Consider the following 22,844-nt stretch of genomic DNA (forward strand, 5'->3'; position numbering starts at 1 on the left):
GTTTGTGGCAGGGAAAATCAGTGCTTTTCAAACACAAAAAATATCCTTTAAATCCCTTATTTTCTGGTTATGGTATGTATGGCCTCAGTATGTTAAGTAACTGCCTTACCTGCCTTAATTAAGATAATTTGAATGTCTTTTTTTTTCCACAGTCATATATAAATCTATAAATCTTAATTATTAAGAAAGCTACAGTGGTTACTTTACCTCTGTTAACTCTATTGAGTATCTCGCTACCTGCGCGTTGATCCAAGGAGGAACGTTCAGCCAGCAGAGAAGGGAAGGGTCTTGGAATATTTGGGCACAAGCTTCTTGGGTGGAACCGTGGGTGCTTTAAATCACAGATCATATTTCTCTGAATTGCTACTCCACAAACTATCAGAAGAGGATTCCTTCATATGACTTCTGTCTGGTAAATCAGTGGATGGAACTTCAGTTATCTGCCCTGCATTGTTTGCAAATACAAACTTCTTCAGAGTGTTTGTAGATGTTGCCTCATTCCTCATCTGAAGGAAACAGTCTTTACAGCAAAAGCCTAAGACTGCTTCAGGGGGTTATAAAGAGGAAACATTTTAACTCCTAGACATGTTTTGCTTTATAAAATGGTGTAAGCAGTTAAATGGATATGGCTTGCAAAAGCACTGCTGAAAGCTGCACCTAATATGTAAAGTGATCACTGTGAAAATTTAAAACTATTTCTGGTACAGATTACCCTGAGCAGAGTGTCCAGCAAATCCCGTCGTTGCAATGTGCTTTCAGTGTCAACCTTTACTCGGTTTACGGTGCTGTCTTGCAAGGTACAAAACCAGGCCGTTTTTTTTTCTAATGATATGATGTGGCTATTTCTACACATTTGTTAGATCAGCACAGTTACCTGGCTTCTGTTATGGCAGAGCTGTAATCTTTGTGATTTCCTGGCGGTGTCGCTCTGTGTTTCCTCGGAGTCTTCTGTTTTATGGTCCAAACAACTGGAGCAACAGGATGAAAAAGAATACAGCAGCCTGCAACTGGAGCAGCTAATTATAACTACAGATCAAGTAACTGATACTGGTGTGTAAAGGTTGCAGTTAGGCAGTGGTTCCTACAAGAAAAAAACTAGTAGGTATAATTCTATTATTATAATAACTATCAACAGTTACGTGCTTAGCCGAGTAATGAAGAATTGTTTACTCAACAAGAAGTCACGAAAAAATACATGATGCCTATTTGAAAATGCACAAGGTAGACCCTTTTGAAATCATGGTGCAGCATGGAATAAGAGAATGGAATTGTCTCAAAGAAGTGGATGGAGACAGGGCCGGCAGTTACGAGCCTGAAATAGTGTCTTGTCCTGCGCTCACACTTTCCTGGCTCGTCCCTGCTTTCCTCTTTGAATGGCTCTCTTACGTAAGTCAATACTACTACTTTCACTTTGAGTTCACTTTTGACAATCTTGCATGGTTATGAAGAAAAAGACAAAGACTAAAAACTTCTCTGTTTTTCAGTTTTAGAGAATATAGCGTGTGCTGGCTGGGGATGGCTGGGACATGTCCCGCTCCAGCGCACAACTGGGACGGTGCCGGCAAGGCTGCACCAGTGCCCAGAAGGGCTGGTGGATCCCACAGTTCAGGTAAAGATTTAGACTAAGCAGCGTGAACATGGTTGAACGTTCACGTGACCACAAAACTCAGGCTTCAGCCCCTGCCCTAAGGCGGTGATGGCCCAAGGTGTGCTGTGCTCGTTCCCTGTGTGCCCGGCCACTGCGCTCACGAGTTACAGCCAAAGTTATGTGGATGTAGTTCCAGGTAAAGACTCAGCTGCTCTCTAAACATTTCTCTTCGTCTCGTAAGGTTGAACATTGAATGCCTGTTGATTTCCAAGAGTAGTCGCTGTCATAATGAAGCCAGATTTTGGTAGTCATTATTGAATTATGCTTTTATTTTCTTAAGCTTGGTTCTTCTAGTTCCATAGCAACATTGCTCTCAGTGCTGCTGGACTCAGCTGCTGCTCCTTGTGTTCATCCAGCTGTTGACTGCAACCAGGCGCCTGAACCATGCTTAACTTTGAAAATAACTGAGTTGCCTTAGTGACAGGCAATTAATTATAAACTCACCCTTAAGATGTTGCAGGACTCCAAAGTGGATCACAGTTCACCTCATAGATCCCATTGTTAACCTGGGAACTTGCAGAGCAATTTGTGCAGTCAGCAAAGCTTGAGTTGTCTAATTGTGTATGTGCTTGAAAATGATAAATGCTAACACAGTTATGCAATAGAAGAGCCCAATGTTGAGTTCAGCCAGTAGCAAGTTCTACTATAAGAGAAATGGAGTTCAGCAGTCGGTCAGGCTGAAGAGGAAAAGTTCAATTTCTGCTTGGCTGCCTGGTTTTGTTACACGATCCCAGTACTGTCCACAGGTACTTCCAATTACTGTAGCATGTCTAAAGAAGTGGCTGACCAAAGCGTATGACCGAAATATACTGAGAAGTAAATTAGCTTTAGAACTGCAAGCTGATTTCTGTATATAACTGCACATGGAAACCAGTCCTATTTCCATTTAAAGGTTTTGGCACGGAATGTATACATAAATGAAACTGATATAATCAGTTTTCTTAAGTGATGTGACTCAGTCTTTTTCCTTCTAAGGAAAGTAAATTACAGCAAAAGAGGAAAACTTGATATAATGCTCAACACCCAAAAGTAGCTAAATAACAGTACTAGGAATCAGAGTTTTGCCTTCATTATAGTACAGAAAGGTTTAGCATTTGCCTAGGAACAAGAGTACCAGTACTGTATTGGACTATATTCAACATACCAGGAAAAAAGCAACATAGCTCCCAGTTCGCATCTTTCAAAGCCGTTGTATTTTTTGCCTAAGTTGGTTAAAAAAATTACAAGCCAAAATAATAGAGTTCCTCGCACCTAAATTTAGTCAATGGAGGCACTTATGTTTCTGTTGCTCTACAGTTCTTAATGCAGAAGTGGGCTGATTCACCCTTGAAGCTGCCTGTGGACTCCAGAGGAGGTTGGAGATCACCGTTTTCTTAAGTGATGTGACTCAGTCTTTTTCCTTCTAAGGAAAGTAAATTACAGCAAAAGAGGAAAACTTGAGAGAGTCTAATTTCCTCAGTGCCAAATTAGTGAAATTTACCTGTGGATAGCATGGGGATCATGTAGGAAAATTCACATATAACTTAAACCTCAAGCAAGCAAGAGATTGCTCTGACACCATGAGCAGGTCTGATTTTTAATATTATGAGTGAAGTCTCCTGATATTCATTAGGATTTCCTTATGTCGTACAGTTTTTAAATAGAGTTTCAGAGTAAGACTTAGAACTGGAAAAAAATGAATGACTACTAGTCAAAAGTTAATATTGGGATTTTCTAGCTATGGTTACTGGCATCATTTTTTTTTCAGCTGCCCTACCAGAAAGGCAAGTGCTGCACGACGGGCTGTAGTTCAGAATCCCTCTGTGTTCAGCTACAGGAACGGCAGCATTTTTCCCCGAGGAGACTGTTGCTTTCAGTTTTGAAGCACAACTCATTATTTTCCTTGTGGAAACAGTTTTCTAGTCTCAAAAAACCAGGAAAGTTTAGTTCCAGAGACTCCCTACGGCAGGTGCAAAAAAAAAATATTCTGCTTTAAGAATGTAAACAAAGATTCTTGCAGCACTATATAAAACATTTAGGAATAAAAGATTATAGTTATATACTAAAAAAAAAGGTATTATATATTCTCTGGTTTTGTAACACACAGCTATTCTTACTCTTTAAAGTGATCAAAGATTACCAACCTAAGACATTTAATTTTAATTTAAATGTGTACACATGAAACTACTCAAAACTGTTAGAAAATAATCCAAGGTTTTTCTTCTGGAATAACAGATCATGAGAGAAACTGTCATGAAAATTTATTTAGACTATATTAGAATGTTTAAAATTCTATAATATTGACCTGACCCATGTAATTTATTGCCAATACTTCTCATAGGACTAGTATCTTCCTTGAAGTATCAGGTAAATACAGTATACATATGCTGAAGTAACTCAAAAAATGTAAAAGGAAGGAGTCAAATGGACAAAGCAATTTCTACGCTGGCACTGATTGCAGCTTGGTTTGCAGTCATCCTGGGTTTTGTTTTTTCCAAGTATACCTTCTGGATACAATTCCTTCTGCAGATAAAAAGCCACACAGTTCTCGGGACGTAATTCTTCCCTTTGCTATGAGATCATGTTGGATGGGTCGGCTACAGCGCTGTTCTGCAAACCTGGCAAATTCACTGGCAGTCAAACTCTTATCCCAGAGGTAAACAAAGCAATCCAGACCCAGGAGCTGAACCCGGTCCTGCGACTGATTATTTTGATGATGTTCTGAGGAAATGTAGGAATCTTCTGCATTTTGCCCCCGCTATTAAGTATACCCTGTTCTTTCTTCCAGAGGAAAACACAGTAGGGATCAAAACACTATATTCTTTATTGTTTGTGCTTTGACTTTTTGTTGTTCTTCTTGAATAAAACTAAAGGATCGAGGGAATTAGTAACGCTAGGGACTGACAGTGACATTTAATTTGTCAGAGTGCAGAGAACGAGCTCCTGAGAGCCAACAGATTTTCCCATCGTTGTAAATAACATAACTTCAGAGTAATTCTGCACCTCCTTACTCGAACCTGTCAGTTCAGCCAGGAAAGACTGCACACCTGTGTGAGAGCAGAGACTTTGCAGAACTCTGCACAACTGGACTCATGAAAATGCACTTCTAGCGTTTTTTTCAGAATACCAGATACTGCAGCGATCAGGAACACAGTGGCATTATGGAAACACAAGTTCCTGTATTAATCTCCAATGCTAGATATTAACTTTTTTTAGGAATACATTTTACAGAGTTCTCAGTGCCATTTGATAGAAAATAATTTTTATACTAGTTTCTTCAGGTTGGTTTTGGGCTATTGCTGTCTCAGTTTTGGTTTTTTGTTTTTAAGAGACTGATTCATTAATGAAACAGCTCCTGACCGCAGCTGTATGACAACTGAATACTTATTTACCTTCTTCTCCCTTTCAAAAAACAAATGCCTACTAGCCAAAAAACAGTGGGAATACTTTTTACTGAATAGGTAAATGCCAGTATTATCACTTTCCAATTACTGATCAGTGATTAATTCCATATATAAAAATGTAGGAATGTACAAATGAAGTGGAGGATAGGAGAAAAAAGGCTGAGCCCTTGCAAAGCATGCAAGAAAAAATACGCAACACTCACTTCAGAACATTATAACAAAATGAGCTAGTGTATTTTATTTTGGGTAACAGCCAAGAAATCTGACATTTTGCCCAATATGGCTTTCTTCTAAAATTAAAAAGTTGCATATACCTACAGTTGAGTCCCCCAGCTACAGAAAATCTGCTCTATACATCTTTAATCCACGGTAGCATCACCAGAATACAGCTTTCAGTGGAGTTTTCAAGCTGAATTGTAAGATAGAAGTTTTAAAATGTTCATTTAGAAGATTTTCTATTGTTTATATGAAAACATACAAATTTTTCATTTATACATATACTACATACAAAACTCATTGCAATTAGCAAGTATCTTCATCTGGATATTTACCTTTGTGCATATAGCGAAAAAAGGATCTGGTTAGGGCTTCAGATGAAATATTAAAGTCCAAGACCTTTGTATATGCTAACTAAGACCTTATTCAAATAACTCAAACATTTTTTCCTGCTTTTAAAAGAGAATCAGCTTAAAAATACATTCATAAAACAAAGAAACAATTTTCTCCCTGAGACTACCAGTGTGAGTTACTTTGTGGTAATCTTTGAATGAAAAAATATACAAAAAGACAATAAGCTCTAGTTTTCTAAATGCTGCAGCAAATTGCTTGAGCGACACTGGCATCATAAATGGTGTAGACTGGAGAATCATGCTCACTAGCAGAGAAAACATTTTCATATATCAGTTGAAGAAAAAAACTTTAATATAGACAAGGAAAGGTAATTAAGCTTCAATGAAAGATCTGTATCCATAGTATGTATAAATGGGAAAAGTTGGGTGGTGTTTTTTTGATGGTTTTGGTTTTGTTTTCTTTTTCATTTCAGACATGAATTTTATCCAAAGATGGACTATATACTCAAAATGTAGATTCTTTATTTATGCAGAGGTACTTAGTACAGTATTCTCAGTGTTTCAAACATTTGTTTTGGTAATATTCGTAATAGAAATATGTAAATTGTGGGAACAGTTTCTGCTTAAATTCAGTGATGAAAAGTTTGATTATAACCAGATGGCAAAGTCTCATGAGCAACAGGTAAGGAGTCATCCCACCTTCCCCAACTAACAGCTCCTGGCTCGTGGCTTTTTTCATCCTCTTCTCAAAAGTGACTCTGCTCTGAAAGCCAGCAGCTACACTCATTTTGATTTATTTCCCATGTGTTGCCTGGTCTAGTCGAGAGGTGGCGTCCCTGCCCATGACAGGGAGGTTGGACTAGATGATCTCTAAGGTCCCTTCCAGCCTAGGTCATTCTATGATTCCATGATTCTATGATTTCACATTCTTCCTTTTAAATGTTAGAAAGAGACAGTTTTTAAACTGCCACCAAGTAACAGAATAGAACTGGGATGCATTAAGCACATCCTGCCCAAACTTGAGAGAGAGTAATATATACTTTTTCCTTTTACAATTTAAATTGTATTTATAGTAACCATGCAATTACGTTATTTTTTGGGGAAGAGCCTTATCTGAAATCAAAGAAAACACATTTATAGGAAAAAGGGGGAAAGCATTATGTTTGTTCTACCAAAATTTATTATGTAGTAATTACAAAGTTTAAAGTTCTTCCATTATAAATAAAAATAATAGTTAGAATTACACACATTATATAGTAGTACCATGGCAAGTGATTCCAACAAATATAACATGAAATACAGTGCCGTTTCAAATCAGAAAGACAAATACTTTCTCATTCACAGTGTTTGACAAATTACAGGAAAGCTTGTTCACATGAGGGTTTACTTAAGGTCATGCTCTTATAAAACAGTCCACATTACGCTGTGCCACAAAAACTAATCGTCTCTCAGAACGTGAAGTACCGGGCAAGCCACTCCTGGCGTTGTGGATCTGGTGAAGCCACTGGTGAAGCATCACTCTGAGGAGGGCTAAATTCACAGAAAGGAAAAAAAAAAAAACACAACACAATTATCCCACAACTACAACAGAAAAAGTACAAATGTTAGGAGAGAAAAAAAGCAAAAAAAAAAGCACAGAGAATATTCAGTCAAGAACACAGTCTGGTTTTCCATGGGTTAGTTCTCCGTGTGCCTCAGGACATGGTTCAGTGTCTCCCTACCGAGTCTGTGATCATCCACTCCATTGGAGAGCATCAGCAGCACGAACAAGTCAGTTCAGAAGCCACATTACAGGGCGAGCAAATAATATTTTGGAAAACTTAATTTAAAACCTCAGAAACAGTTGCAGCTTTTCAGGAAGAATAAAAAGGTTTTTCTTGGAAAAGCGTGCCTGTAGAGGGTCCTCTTTTAGCATCCTTTTCCTGTAGTAAAGTTAATTTTCAAAAATATGATGCGAGCATCATATTTGTAGACATGTGCTCACACAGACTGGCAACTGAACAAAAATACACACTATTTCAATACTTAACACCAATCACAAATATCACTTGCACTGCAATTCATGCACACATTTAAAATATGCTAATGTATTAGGAAAAAAAGAAACTACTGCACTTCTAACAAGATTCGGTTCCCCCTTGACCACTTAAAATTCTCACAAAATGAGCAAGAGAGAATAATTTAATGACACAGTTACCTTCCTTTACCACCAAAGATCAGTAATAAAATAATCTCTACTGTATTACTGGATAATAATGAGCACAATTTGGAATAGGAACTCCTGCATCACAGTCCACGAGTTCATGCACACGCATTCTCATGCACATTGCATGCACAGGAAAAAATAAGCAACAGTATTTTTTTCATAAAGAGATTACTTTCTCAAGATAGATTGTTTTCCCTTGTCTATTTTAGGTTTTACTGTTTGTTTCCTTTTATAATTAGCAGTGCCTAGGTATGTGGTCTTTTGCATTAAACCCAAGGAGAGAGTAAACAACCAACTGTGGGACCAGTAACTACACAACTTAAGTTGCCGACTTAGAGGTACGAAATCAGCACCTACCAAATAGAGCACAGCGCTGCAGTGCATTTAATATGTAGGCACATAAAGTCAAAAGATTAAAATCCTGCCTCTCAAATGCCATTTTCAAGTTAGTCAATTCACTGTATTATTTGGGGAGAGAATTACTTGAGACTTTAATGCTGGGTTGGATATTACTGGAAGGTCAGCATTAAGCACCCAAGCCTGCACATTGCCTGTTGCTGTAGTAGGATTACTCCTATGAAACAACTGGATATAGGTGAGGAAAGGGGAAACACAGAACGTTCACGTAGCACAGAAAATAGTTTTCTTACGTAAAAACCATTATCACGTAATACTGGATAAAAGGAATTCTGTGCTAGTGTCAATTCCCAAATGACAATTAGTAACTAACACAAACATTATAAACAATTGTTCGTATATGTAAACAATTGGAAGCACATGAATTCCGTTAAAATATCTGAAGAGGTTTTCAAAGTTCAAGACTTACGGAAAAGTGAGAGAATACTCACATTTCAACAAGAGCTACGATAAAAAGGAATACTATAAAGAGGTTACAAATATAATGCAAAAATTGAAAATGCCACAAGAGTACTTGTACCTCTGAAAAGTTCATAAAGCAAATGGGATTCAGCTCAATAAGGATGGAAAATTTTCCTGAGTTAAGCAAAAAAAAAAAAAAAGATTGGTGAGGCAGTGCTCACCTCAAAAACGTCTTGGGCTCTTTGGGTGGCACTGGCTGTGGTAGTGGTTTGCTGCTGTTGAACTCAATATCGTGGATGGGTGAGTTGGGAATGGGGTCCAGGCGGTTAGGATGTCCATTGCCCACCACTCCGCTAGATTCCAGAGCACTTAGATTGGGGACACTCACAAACCTGTTTGTTGATTTATCGTTCTTCTTCTTTTGCTGCATTAAAAATAACAAATGTAAGGAAGGCTTCTTGCACCAGGACAGATGAGGAAATTTGCAAATCGAAAAGTCTCACTGATGGTGGGTTTGGGGTTGTTGTTGAAGGAGAGCAATTGGGACAGGCTGGTGCGGGATTTTTTCAATTGTAATCTTAGTATTTGCTTTGACCAGCCCTGAACGTTTCGCAGAAAAATCAAAAGTTTGATCAAGGTGATTAAGTTACTAAGACTTAATGTAATAATCATGTATATGAGATTTTCCAATATAATAACATTTTCCCCTGTTTAAGACATTGGAAATAGGAAGTTTTCCACAAAATTGTCATTTAGTCTTCCAAATCTTTCATGGTTAGTTAAATCCTTTCTTGATATTAGTGAAACAGCTCTGCTGTCCACTGTAATTACAGCAAATTACAATGATGGAAAAAGTGAATCTCTCCAACAGGTTTCACCCCATCACTGAGGCACATTTTGGTCACTGGAACATGGAACCTAGAAATGCAGCTACATTTAAAGCAATTACACCCTCATAGTTAGGAAACATTACAGCAACGCTAATAATAAGATAAAAAACCGAAGAAAATATAAAAAGATTACAGCAAAGGAGTTAAGTTTCTTGAACAAGGAAAAGACCAGGCTTCTAATGCTAATACGGCTCCCACTTCTAGACACCAGATGGCACAACTGAACATTTTTCTTAATACTCCTGATATTATTTCAAGGGAGTCAAAATACTGAAGAATTTTATTTTTATGTCACTAGTTTTCTTCCGTAACATATCATACAAAGGAATCAGTATTTATCCTCTCTACTTCTATAGATACTTTAATGTAGAAGGATGCTTTAAATAAATCTATAGCTTTTTTAATATAGCTGTGTGACAGGATGCCATGTGTATTTTCTTACTTCTACCAAATATTCCATGTCCACAATAAAATATTAATATTAAAAAAGCCTGATTTCCAAAAATAGGATTTTTGAATGAATGGATTCATTTATTCTCATGAATTATGTATTATTTGAATATATAATAAATACTTTCATTCAATTACATATACGCAACCCCAGCAAAGCAGCTAGGAGAAAAACCTCTTAGGGGCTTTCTGAAGTACACAAATTTGAACTAAATAAAGTGAAAGACAAGTGGAATCTCATGTTGTTTCTATATCACATTTTCCAGGAGAATTCCCCTAGAAACAGAAGAGCTGCTCTATTTGAGGGTGGGCATGAGCTTAAACAGAGACATAGAGAGTCCTTTTGTTTGTACTTTTCTAGCTGTAGCTCTCTGCTAGCTTTGCTTTCAGCGCCTGACCTCTCCAGGGTTGGAAGGTGCAAATGTTACTAATTATAGCCACGCTGGTGGATGCGTTTGTCAATTAAAAAATACCCAATGATTTAACAGAAAGCTCTAATAGAAAAAAAAAAGTGGTTTTTTTTTTAAGCATCCCAGTGAAAGATCATTAGCTGCAAAGGATTAAACTAAGATGATCCAATACATTTCATTACTTCTGCTGAAGGAGCAAGAAATAACTTTATAGTGGAAGAAATGGTTTGGTAAAAGTAACCGACCATATGTAAAGTATATCCGCAAGGTAATAAATGCTGTAAAAATGGTGTGTAGTGAAATCTGTGTGCTTCACAGCTGGCTTATTTCTGGAAAATGTATGTTATCCACACAAATGCTTAGAAAAATACTAGAGTTTATGTCTTTCTGTAAGACAATCTATGATTCTGAAGCAGTCAAATCTGCAGAGACAAAATTGTGTGTATTGTTTCCATGAAATTCATGCAAAGTATTAAGAAATTTCAGATATAAAAATCAATATTAATCAGATCCATTGCATAAATTAGAGATGCTGTAATACATACTGCAATGGCTGTCATCTTGCATTAATATGCAAAGCATGTAGTAACCTATAAATTTTGTCTTTTTTTTTAATAAAAGATAGAGGAGAATGAGAATGAGATTTTCAGTTTCTTTGCAATTCATTCTCCAACAATACGGTACGTGACATAGTCCACAACTCATGAAATGAGGGATCAGAATGTTCTGGCATACAAGACAGTTTTAAAGTCTAAACAGTTTGAAGTGATAGAAGCATATTATAAAATTATATGAATTATCACTATGGAAATCTGATGTTGAAGTTCTCCCAAACACTTCAGATTTCACACAAAACATGAGCTTCTATACTTGATGGTTACATTTCACATCTTTATAAATGAGTGGTTCAGACAAACTTCCAAAATCTTCGAACAACCTTTTTCACATAAAACCAAAGCATTCAAATTGTATCTGGCAGTCCTGGTATTATCTCTACTGGGCCCAAACAAAGTTCTTTTATGCAGTTATGCATAAAAGTTGGGCACCTCTGGATAAGCTTGTGGGAACTGCTGGACTCCTGGAAACTGTAGAATATTGACAATTCTCGAGTTTGTGCAGAAGTGGGAAAAACACTGATCTGACATGAAACTACAATAAGGCTTAGCTGAACAACACAACATGGTCTCAATTAACGGAGCCAGACCTCCTTTTAAATAACAGAGCCTCAACCTTGATCACTGAAGCTCTCGGGCATCTGAGCTGCTCATGTTGTGCCCCTTGGGTTCCCCTCTGCTTCAGAACCTTCCCGAGTTCTTCTGCTTCTACAGCTGGGACAAATCTCTTCCCTTTCCATGCAGGTGAAATAACCTATGGGTTATCACAAGGAGGAAGGAAATGTCAGAGGACTCATTCTTACTCCTGAGGTAGTGAAAAGAAATAGTATTAAGGTACCCTACCACCGTGCAGTCACATTCCTCATGGAGGAATGCTGCTGGCTTTTCAAGTGACGGGGAGGCTACTAAGCCAGCTTGTACAGTAGCCTTCATTGGCTGCTATTGAGCAAGATGAAGAGAACTGGAAAAGGTTGCTACTGAAGTGTTTCCACTCATATTGGAGGTGACAATAACTGAGAAGAAGAAGACTAGAGACTGACTTCTGTCTCCTCCTACCCCCGCAGTCCATACCTGCCTTGTCACTCCAATTGTCCAGTATTACTCTGTCTTTCTCCATTCGGACTCATTCTATGCCCTGCTCTTACTCTTCACAGAATCACCAAATGGTAGGGGTTGGAAGGGACTATGTTTAAGCTGAATGTCCTGTTTTCCAGTTTGTGACCATTGCCCCTTGTCCTGTCCCTGGACACCACTGAGAAGAGTCTGGCCCCGTCTTCCTGACATCTGCCCTTTGGATATTTATAAGCACTGATGAGATCTCTCCTCAGCCTCTTCTTCTTCAAGCTAAACAGACCCAACTCGCTCAGCCTTTATGGCAGCTGCTCTCTACCCTTTATGGTAGATACTTCAGCCCCTCAATCATCTTAGTGGCCTTGTGCTGGACTATCTCCACCAGTTCCCTGTACTTCTTGAACTGGGGAGCCCGAACTGGACACAGTATTCCAGATATGGCCTCACCAGGGCAGAGTAGAGAAGGAGGAGAACCTCCCTCGACCTGCTGGTCACACTCTTCTGGATGCACCCCAGGATGCAATTAACCTTCTTGGCCGCGAGGGTACGTTGTTGGCTCATGGTCAGCCTCTTGTTCACCAGGACTCCCAGGTCCTTTTCCCCAGAGCTGCTTTCCAGCAGGTCAGCGCTCAACCTGTGCCAATATATGAGCTTGTTCCTCCCGAGATGCAATACTCTGCACCTGCCCTTATTGAATTTCATTAAGTTTCTTCCCATCCAACTCTCCAGCCCATCCAGGTCACACTGGATGGCAGCACAGCCTTCTGGTGTGTCAGCCACGGCACCCAGTTCTGTATCATCCACCAGGGCAGAGTAGAGAAGGAGGAGAACCTCCCTCGACCTGCTGGTCACACTCTTCTGGATGCACCCCAGGATGCAATTAACCTTCTTGGCCGCGAGGGTACGTTGTTGGCTCATGGTCAGCCTCTTGTTCACCAGGACTCCCAGGTCCTTTTCCCCAGAGCTGCTTTCCAGCAGGTCAGCGCTCAACCTGTACCAATATATGAGCTTGTTCCTCCCGAGATGCAATACTCTGCACCTGCCCTTATTGAATTTCATTAAGTTTCTTCCCATCCAACTCTCCAGCCCATCCAGGTCACACTGGATGGCAGCACAGCCTTCTGGTGTGTCAGCCACGGCACCCAGTTCTGTATCATCCGTAAACTTACTCTGTCCTTTTGTCCAGGTCACTTACGAATATATTAAATAGGGCTGGACCCCGTCCCCTTTTTACCCTTATTCCTTCAGTGTCCCCTCTCCCTCTTTCTAATGCTTTTCCACCCTGAGTACCACCTGAAAAATGAAATTTCCCTTGCACTTTCCAAAATAACAAAAAAAAATTGTGAAACTAAAACTGGTTACGGGTGTCATTGTTCTCTATTATATGATAGAGCCCTGCCCTCTGTTGCCTTTCTGTCGCTTTTCTGGTTTTATTTTGCAGTTTTCCTACTTAGAGGAACTGTGTTTTATGTCATGCATGTCTAGCAAACAAGGGCAACAATATCAGTGGATCTCTCAACAACACAAAAGAAACAAACCTACACAAAAATAAGCAGACAAATGGAAAACTATGTTCCTTGTTTTGAACATGTCTTTTAAGAGTGATATATGTATACACGCAGGCACACACACATACACATATATTTCTTTTTTTAATATATCCTAACTTTATATTTCTTATTCTTCACTTTAGCAATGAAGTCCATGGAACATACCTTCACCAATGGATTAATAACACCAACATTAGGGCTTGCATTAAACATTTTGTTGTAGTTAGTCTCCCTGTTAACTAGCTCCAGCTGATAGAACTTTTTGTCCTCCTAAAAAGAAGAACAAATAGAAACTTCTTTTTAGGCATTTTCAGTGAGTTAGTGGCCAAATCTGCCTATAAAATGATCTCAAATAAATCTATGTTTATATTTTTAAAGAAACTGGTAATTCTAAAAAGCTGCATTTAAAATTTAATACGTTTTGTATATTACTATATGTTATAATCTAAATAATTTCTATTTATGCAGTTCTGTTGCAGTTCTATGCTCCCAAGAGTAAGCAGAGCCTAATGGATTATGCACTGGGAAAGACTCAGTGTAGTTAAATTGTGATCTCTAATTAACTTGAATTTGCTCATTACTCCTTGCTTCTGAATAAGGATCTAATCAGACTAATCTTATTCAGCGTGTTCTGCTCTGAAGCTCAGTGGATCAGGAAATTGGTCTTAGAAATATCACAGCAGAGACTGTTTCTGATATGGCTTACATGGCTGGCTTATTCCAGGATTGGAGATAGGAGATGTCTGATCAAGGTCATACTGAAATATTTTTTTAATAATGTATTATGCTTGATTGTGCAGCACTCTCTGTATCTAATTAGTTTTACTATTATGAGACATTGGAACCACGGGAATAATGCGTTGAAGAATATGAGTAACATGCTACCAGGATTGGTTCTTTAAATACATTTCAAACACTTTGAATTAGATTAACTTTTGTATCTGTCAAGATATTAAACCAAGAGAGCATAAAAGTCTTACAATCAATTTCTTTATGAGTTGGTCCCGCTCTGCAATTAGGTCTTTCAGTTCTGAGATAAGTTGCAAGTCTTCTGGTCTTGATTCTCTGTTTTTATATTTTTCTTCCATTTCTTCTAAACTTTATAGGAAAGAAGAATACTCCCTTTAGCCTGATCCAGTGTTAAATGATGAGTGATTAGTCATATCTTTGATTAGTACAAAAGAGAGTTCAAGGAGTAAAAACAGAAGATGACTGTCTTACCACCCTGAAGTAAATTAATTTCTATGTTACCATTCAGCTTTAGCTAGTTCAAAACACAAAACCCAAGAAAACTCAACAAAAAAAAAAAATCAAAACCCACCACAACAATAACCATAACCTTTGCTCCAGGAACTAATAATCTGGACAAAATTTTTAAAAAATTATATCCTTCTCGTGTATTCAGTACCAGGTGTTTGCAAAAAAGCCTCTAGGAAGTCAGGCTGAAAATAAGGCATTTGAAACCACCACATGTACAGGAGAATTAGAGAAGATATAGCTAGGATTGATTCTTATGTAAAATACAGGGAGTACATTGCATTATAGTTAACATTAAGGTAAATTTTTGAAGTTGGCAAGTCACTTTCTTGATGAGGAAAACAAACTGTCATTATTTTTGTAGATGACTACTCTGAATAAAGATGCATGATACTGGAGAAACTGGAGAGACAGAAAAGGCTGGCACCATCTTCCTCAGTTCATGTGGAAAATACTGCAACAAAGATATCCAAGAACAGTGAAGACTAACAGGTAACTAATTCATCTCCACAAAAGCAACTTAGTATCATCAGAGATGAAAGAGAGGAATGAGCTGCAAAAGAAAAGCAATAACACTTGGATATTAGGATATCTGGATTAAGAGATATGTAACAATTTATAAACATTGGAAAAAAATAGGAGGAAATTTGAAGTGCCTGGTGGGAAAGCATTAAAGGAGAGAAGTGAAATAAGCCAACTGAGAGAGGAATTGTTTCTTCTTAACAAGTTTTGAAGACAGGACAATTTCAAATGGCTGTGTTTCTTTGAAACATTAATATAATCCTCATGAAGTTTAACAAACTTAATGAAAAAAAATTAAAAAAACAACAAACAAGCCCTGAGAAAAATCTCTGAATTTAAGGTGTCAAAGTCAGCTCAAACTTAACTCTACAGGAGGACACCTGAAGTAGACAAGATTTCTCACTTTAGATGGATATTTTCCCTTCAGGAGCAGCTCTGTGACCTTTTACTTAGACTTGCAACTGAAAAAATGGTTCCTATTAAATTACATTTATAACCTTCAAATAACCTGTATAATCTAAGGAGATTATATAATGTATTTACATAAAACGTTATGAATGTGAATAACATGACTGTTTTTATTTGCAGAAAAGGCATTTGACTCAGCAGAACAGAAATATGCTCAGCTGGCCTAATTTTTGTGTACACATTTTATGCTGGGTTAAGCTATTGTATACAGAACCCCTTAGTACAGTACAGAGTTACACACAGCTGTCATTTTATTTTCATATATTTCAAGGAACTGCTTTTTTTGTGTGTGTTTCAAAGAGATAAAATGTAATTTAAAGACTAGTTGTAGAGCCTAATTATTGATACCCATTCTCAATTACTGTAAGATAGATTCTCCCTTTTACAAACATGCTTTATGTGAGGCCAGACTTGGAAACAGTTACTTAAGAAATAGCTGCATAAAATTCTTCTGGTTTTGGGGTGTTTGTTTTTTTTTTTAAATCCCTTTTGACAGCTCCTTGCTTCAGTGTAAGTAGAGACAGATAATACAGTGAAAGCCAGGTCAGAGCACTCTGGCTACTGTTTGCCAGTGGCTGCTTCCTCACAGCTAAGTTAGCAAGAACCAGGAGTAGAGGAACCAAGTAAATTCAGAAGATTTCAGGACACTGAAAAACCAACAGCTTCATGGGAGAATAAGTTAGGGTAAAAAATTCTAAAACCCAGTTCTGGTGGCAGCTCATAGGCATGCTTCTCACACAAGATAAATGCAGGAAACAGGAGGTGCTTTTCACCTAGTTTACTGAATGGCAAATTACCACATTTATCAGGACACCAGAGTGTGCATGTGGACAATTACAAAAGAGTAGGAATTAGAATTTTATACCCATCTTATTCAAAGACAATTTCTAAATATTCATGATCAAGAATTAGATGCATTGGGGCTTTATTGTCTATCTTTGATATTTACTTTAAAAATGTCTATCATATAGTTAGAACCATTTTTCTTTCTTTGCCATACATCTATTGTGCTGCAAATACAAATCCCCCCTGTGACAACTTTGCATCACGAAGCCCTCGGTGTATTGTGAAACCTCAGCCAGAAACCCTGGCCAAAGGGGTCACATCTCAGAGACAAAAAATGAAGGCTGTGGAAGACAGGAAAACACCGACGAGACAACACACCACTACACCACTTCTGCCCAGAGGTGGTCTAACCCCAGGTGGCATTTTGACACTCAGACACACTAAGTATTCTGTTATTCTTATGCTCATATAATCCATTTCAGACACTGATTTTCCTTACGTTGGCAAACCTGAAAGTGTGCGCGGCACTCGTGCTATAAACAGACTTCTTAACAGCAAATATTGTACTCTTGATAAACTTGAATCATAGAATCATAGAATGGCCTAAGCAGGAAGGGACCTTAGAGATCATTTTAATCCAGCCTCCCTGCCACCAGGGACGCCACCTCTTGACTAGATCAGGCAACACATGGGGACCGGACAGGAAGAAACTCCTGTGTTCTCAAAAAAGATGAATTAAAGAAGAAAACATCTGAAATAATGATTTCTCCATTTTTCTAAGATTTAATATTTTTCCTATTTGAAATATTTTAGTCTCAAATCCCTACAATTTATCTCATTAAATTCCCCTGAAGCTTACAGAATTATGTTGCCTAAAGGATGCAGGATTAGGCCCCATACTTGACTGAGGTTTTTGCAGAGATAAAGGTGTGCAGTATCTTCAGCAACGTATGGACACCAGAATAAAGTATTCACTCAAACGCAGCTACATACAGATTTTTTTAATGCAACAAAACTTACGAAATTTGTAAAGCTGAATTAATTTCCTTGAGCAGCTCTTGGGTCTTATTAAAATCTGCCAGCATGCTTTGTTTCTCTCTGATGTGATCTGCTGTCAAGACATCCAGCTCTTTCTCATGTTTCTTGCTTAAATCTTGCTCATGCATCCTGTTTAATTTATTTTTTGTTAAAAGAAGAGTTATTCTAAAATCAGACTGGTTTGTTCATCATGATTTTCTGCCATGCTTCTAATGGCTTTTACACAATATCAGACAACACAGAAGGAATTATTGATTCATCAAAACCCACTACTTAACTGTCCACCAATCTTCCAGCTTATTTCATGGAAAATACATCTCCTTTAATGCTTTTTAAAATAAACATATTTAAAACAAAACAAAAATAAGAAACAAAAAACACAAAAACCCAACACTTGAGCAAATGCTACTAAAATAGGCCAAAATGTACCACTGAAATGCAACTTAACTGTACAGTCATATTAACTAACTTTACCAGTAATGGACATAACATTTTCTAAAGAAGTCAAAATGATATATAACCGCACTTGATTAAGAAGCTAAATTAAAAGCTGCAAATGGTAGAATTTCTTGAGTAAAACAATACGTGAAACAATGCACATCTGAGTTTAGAGTGGAAAAAATCATACCTGATCTGTTGGTTTGATTCACTGCGTATTCTAAGAACTTCTTTCCCTTTGAACTCTAATTCCTTGGTCAATGCACTTATATTTTCATGAAGATGCAGAATTTCTTTGTCCAGTTCAGCTATATGATGGTCTCGGTGTCTCAGTTCATCTTGTAGATCTGATATTCGGCATAAAAATTCTTTCTCCTGTGATATAAGTAGCAGCAGCAATGAGTATTTTAGATTTGTCACTCAAAAGCACAACACTTGCGTTTGGAAGGTAACAGCTGAGCAGAATTTTCCATTCAACAGATGATTTTTTTTTCATTTTTTTTTGCTGATATCAATTACAAATAAAACTGAGGTGTCTTTTTACTGTGTACAAGTACAATTAAAGAAGAAATCAAACTTATGCAGAACAATTTCCATTTGGGAGAAAATTTAAAACCTGACATTATCATTGCCTGTTAAAGTTTGTGTAGCTCATCACATTTTCCTTTCCCCCACACGTACAACAAAACCCCAGATACCGCTAAGAACCAGGGAGCCGGATATTTAGCATTTTCTATCTATTCAGCAAATGGCAGACGCTGGCTTTCCCTTTACAGCCCCATACAACAGGACAAAAGAGCTGAAGATGTATGCCCTCCATCGACAGACGTTATGATTCACAAGTCTCATATCTCATATATATATATATATGGGTCATAGATATCCCACAACAGAACACATGTTAAATAGTTTATATAATATTTATAATGTGTCCAATAAATCAATAAAAGTCATTCTTTTTGCATAAGAAATTCCAATGAAGTCAACATGTAGGAAACTCATCTGGAACCCATCCCAATAATTTTGGTAAACTATTCTGCTTCTTACAGTTTCACAACAATTAATGAGCATAATGACAATACAGTTTGCATAGACAGAAAATTAGCAGATATTTCAAAATAGTTTTATGTGTACTTGTGTTTTGTGCCTTCATGCATCCAGGAAATACAAATATATTCTAATGCACAATTTTTATAGGACATCTTTAAGAATAGATCTTTAAAAATAACTCTCTACTTCCCTACAGAAAGACTGTATTAAAGATATGAGAAAACTCAATTAACTACTCTGTTCTCAGTGCAACTAAAGCTTGTGCTCAGCAGATCATTGTACTGAGGCGAAAAGTACACGGTATTTGGTTGGATCCAATGCTTGCTCTTGTAATTCAATCACTTTTTCATGACATCTCCCTCAGGTGTCTCACTCTAGGTTGAAACAACACACGACTGAAACTACAACCACCTAAATCCTGCGTGTTTTCCTTCACTGCTGGCAGCAGATTTTTGCCTCAAGTGCTCACACTTTTAAACCAGGAAGGAAGAGAAAAAGGAAAGCTCATCTTTGACGGGCTTTGTGTAAAGCCTACGTCCAACTAAAGGAGTAGCATTCTCCTCCCAGGGCAATGCAGCGTGCTCCCAGACGGCTGCACAATTCTGAGCGTACAGTCTGCGAGCACAATTCCTGCCTCGATACAGGAGCCGTTACTGAGTTTCGAATGAAGTTTGTTGAAGGAAGAAAAAGCTAAGCAAGGAAGCTTAGGCAAACTGGTAAGGATGCCTGATCTGCTGGTGCTGGCTGACTTTGAAGGACTACATGTTTGTTGTTTATTCACAAGAGCTCTTGCCCCCAGCTAAGAGAAAATGAATGTCAATTATGTGATTTTACAGTCAGTTGCCAGAATTGCCACCTACCTGTCGCCTGCCGAGTTCTATGCTTCTTTCAAGCTCCATTTTGGCAGCTACCAGTTCTTGCTGATGGTTGTGCCTCAGCTGGTCAATCGCTGCTGCATGTTGATGATTTAGCTCTGAGCGCAAGGAAGCTAGTTACCATGGACAAAAAGAAAGGTTCATTTTGCAAACGTTTACATTAATTAACACTAACAGTCCAGCTACGCCATGTAGTACTGCTGACCTAATGCGCACTGTGCTGTCATTCTATTCCTGTTACTTCCTCTAATGTTCTTGATTATGAAATTTGGTCACTTACTCCTTTCAAAAAAACTTAAGGGTAAGATTTTTCAAAAGTGAACAGCTTGGGCTTACCTGTTAAAGCTTATATTGGTTTTAAGAGCAACAGCTAGGTCAACATTGAATGGCTCTGAGATACACTGCAGTGTTATAACACACACATGCATACGTATATATAAATATATATTTGTATGACTAGAAGTAATGGTTTTAGATCCACTTGTAAATTTAAGATTAGCATACCTAACATAGCTTTGCCTTCATCCTCCAGCTCAAATCGTAGAGTCTGAAGTTCCTGTTCCATCTCCAATTTGAAACCTTCCATGGCTTGTTTATGTGTTTCTTTCAGTGCCTGAAGTTCTTCCGAGTGCTTCTGTTGTAAACGTTCTTCTAATTCCTACATAATAAAAATTGACAAAGTTTTTCTATACCAGCTGAGGGAATTTATGAAATATTAAACTGGCAAAAGAAAGCAGGCATCAGCATACTCTAGAAATTATGAAAAATCCACAAATATTGCTCATACTTTCCCCTCCACTACTCTTTTTTTGTCAGTGGCTGATAGACATTAAGATTACGAAAAATCTGTTCTGCTCACACTTAGAAAAAAGAAGAAAAACAAGTCTTTGGCTATATGTAGAACAGGAAGCAATATGATAAAGTGCAGATCCATGGATGGATCTAGAGTGCACACAGTACACATCTGGGGCTTCTTGCTCCCCATTGACACCCATGTTGATTCCCTACTGAAGTGTATGAAGCACAATGTTCCTGGTGCACATCTAGTTCCATTGCAAACAAAGGGAATTCACCTCGTGTGCTCCAAGACCAGTCTATGATGTGAAGCAAAGCACATTAAGTGGGGACAACGGGAAAACCGATTGCTAAGGTACATTCTAGATATGAACCTAAAAAAAAGCTGAAGAGAGACCCTCTATTAAGTCCCATGCACTACCAAGATTCCAATTTTAAAGCTAGGTGAGGTTGAAAAAAGTATCTTGGGTGTGATATTGTTCTGAACATGAAAATTATCTTGCAAGCTACAGAACATAGTTTAATCAATTTTTAAACATAAAAATATGAAATACATTACAAAAGGAGTCAATTGACAGGTAATATCAGAAAACAAAAGCAAAATTTGGTAACTATAATGGAAAATATAGAGAAACCTATTCCAAATCAAAACTAGACTATAATGTTATGGAAAACAATGTCGAAGTACTGTAAAGAAATGTGTCTGTTGATAATAATTTTACATGTATACACACCTATATATGCATATACTGGCTGAGTATAAAGTAAGACATGAAACAATGCCAGTATTTGTCGATGATTTTCAATATGTCCTAATCATATTTAACTGGATAAAAGTTTTAGTAGAAGAAAGCAGCTGAAAAGGAAATTTAGTTCTTATGCAGATACTTTCCTTTACTCGTTCCAACTGTGTACAAAAATTGCTAAAATGGCAACTTTCTCTACGTAATTAGGAATATCCATATGAACGTGCCTTTTGTTCTTGCTCTTTTGTTTCTTCCATGTTTTGAAAGGCAAGGATATGGGCTTCCTGAAGTGACTTATGCCTTTGCTGATGCTCCTCTTCTAATTCCTGGATCTCCTGAGTCAGCCTCTGCCGCTCCTGACTAAACTGGGCTTGTAGCTGTTGCAGAGAGCTCTGTGACTGGGAAAGCTGCATCTCCAGATTCTGCTTCAGTAGGGAGATCTAACCCACAACAGAACAGCAAAGATCCATTAGTCATTAACACTAACATCAACTCTGAAAAAAACCCACCACAACACAAAAACAAAAGCTGAAAACAACTGAAATTCTGAATGTTAACTAAAGACAGACAAGCAATGTCATCCATCTAAATTTGTTGTTCGTATTATATCTCAGAGATATAATAATTACATTTATAATTACATTTATAATTACATTTAAATAGTTTTATAAAGCTTATCACACCTGTCAATTCATACTATGGTGCTACCTATAACACAATCTTTTCTTGGCCAAATTATCAAAATCTATTTCTAGGTTTTGTACAGAGATCATGAAAAATGACACTATCAAGGTCTGAAATCCAACACTTGGTTGTTAAGATAAACTATTCATCAGGGGAACATCGCATCAATTCTGTAAGGAAAACCCTGAAGCTGATAGGCCAGGAGAACCTATGACATCTAGATTGATTGATTTTTTTGTCTTTTGATATGATAAGGTTCTGTCTTACTGGTAGTTTTTTATTTAAAAAGAAATGCTAGCATACCACTTTACATCACAAATAAAATGTTACACTTGATGTATTTCCCCACATACAGGAGCTCTGCGGGTTTCTTAATTTTTGTTGGTTTTCAAGATCTAAGATCTAAGCAATCTAAGTCACAAATACCCATTTTCTTAGAAATACGTGATTTTACAAATTATGCTTTTCACCCAACAAGCATTTTAATATATCAGAGTACACTCTACTCCTTGAAAAAGCCCCGTTTTCTTTTAATAATAATGTTATACTTTGCTCTTCACATCTGTCCTGGGTTT

General features: G+C 37.6%; 1 protein-coding gene across 1 annotated transcript; it reads right to left on the reverse strand.

The window, feature by feature from the left end:
• Positions 1–6,531: 6,531 nt before the first annotated feature.
• LOC104275897 (protein FAM184A-like) lies at positions 6,532–22,025 on the reverse strand (the record flags this gene model as incomplete). Its single annotated transcript, XM_009871986.1, has 9 exons — positions 6,532–7,130; positions 8,847–9,049; positions 13,776–13,880; positions 14,591–14,708; positions 17,664–17,810; positions 18,310–18,494; positions 20,030–20,157; positions 20,549–20,702; positions 21,813–22,025. Coding segments are annotated over 9 exons (1,335 nt in total), but the record flags the coding sequence as incomplete, so codon positions are not given.
• Positions 22,026–22,844: the final 819 nt, after the last annotated feature.

Source organism: Apaloderma vittatum, unplaced genomic scaffold (genome assembly GCF_000703405.1).
Source record: "Apaloderma vittatum isolate BGI_N311 unplaced genomic scaffold, ASM70340v1 scaffold35200, whole genome shotgun sequence".
Taxonomy (NCBI): Eukaryota; Metazoa; Chordata; class Aves; order Trogoniformes; family Trogonidae; genus Apaloderma; species Apaloderma vittatum.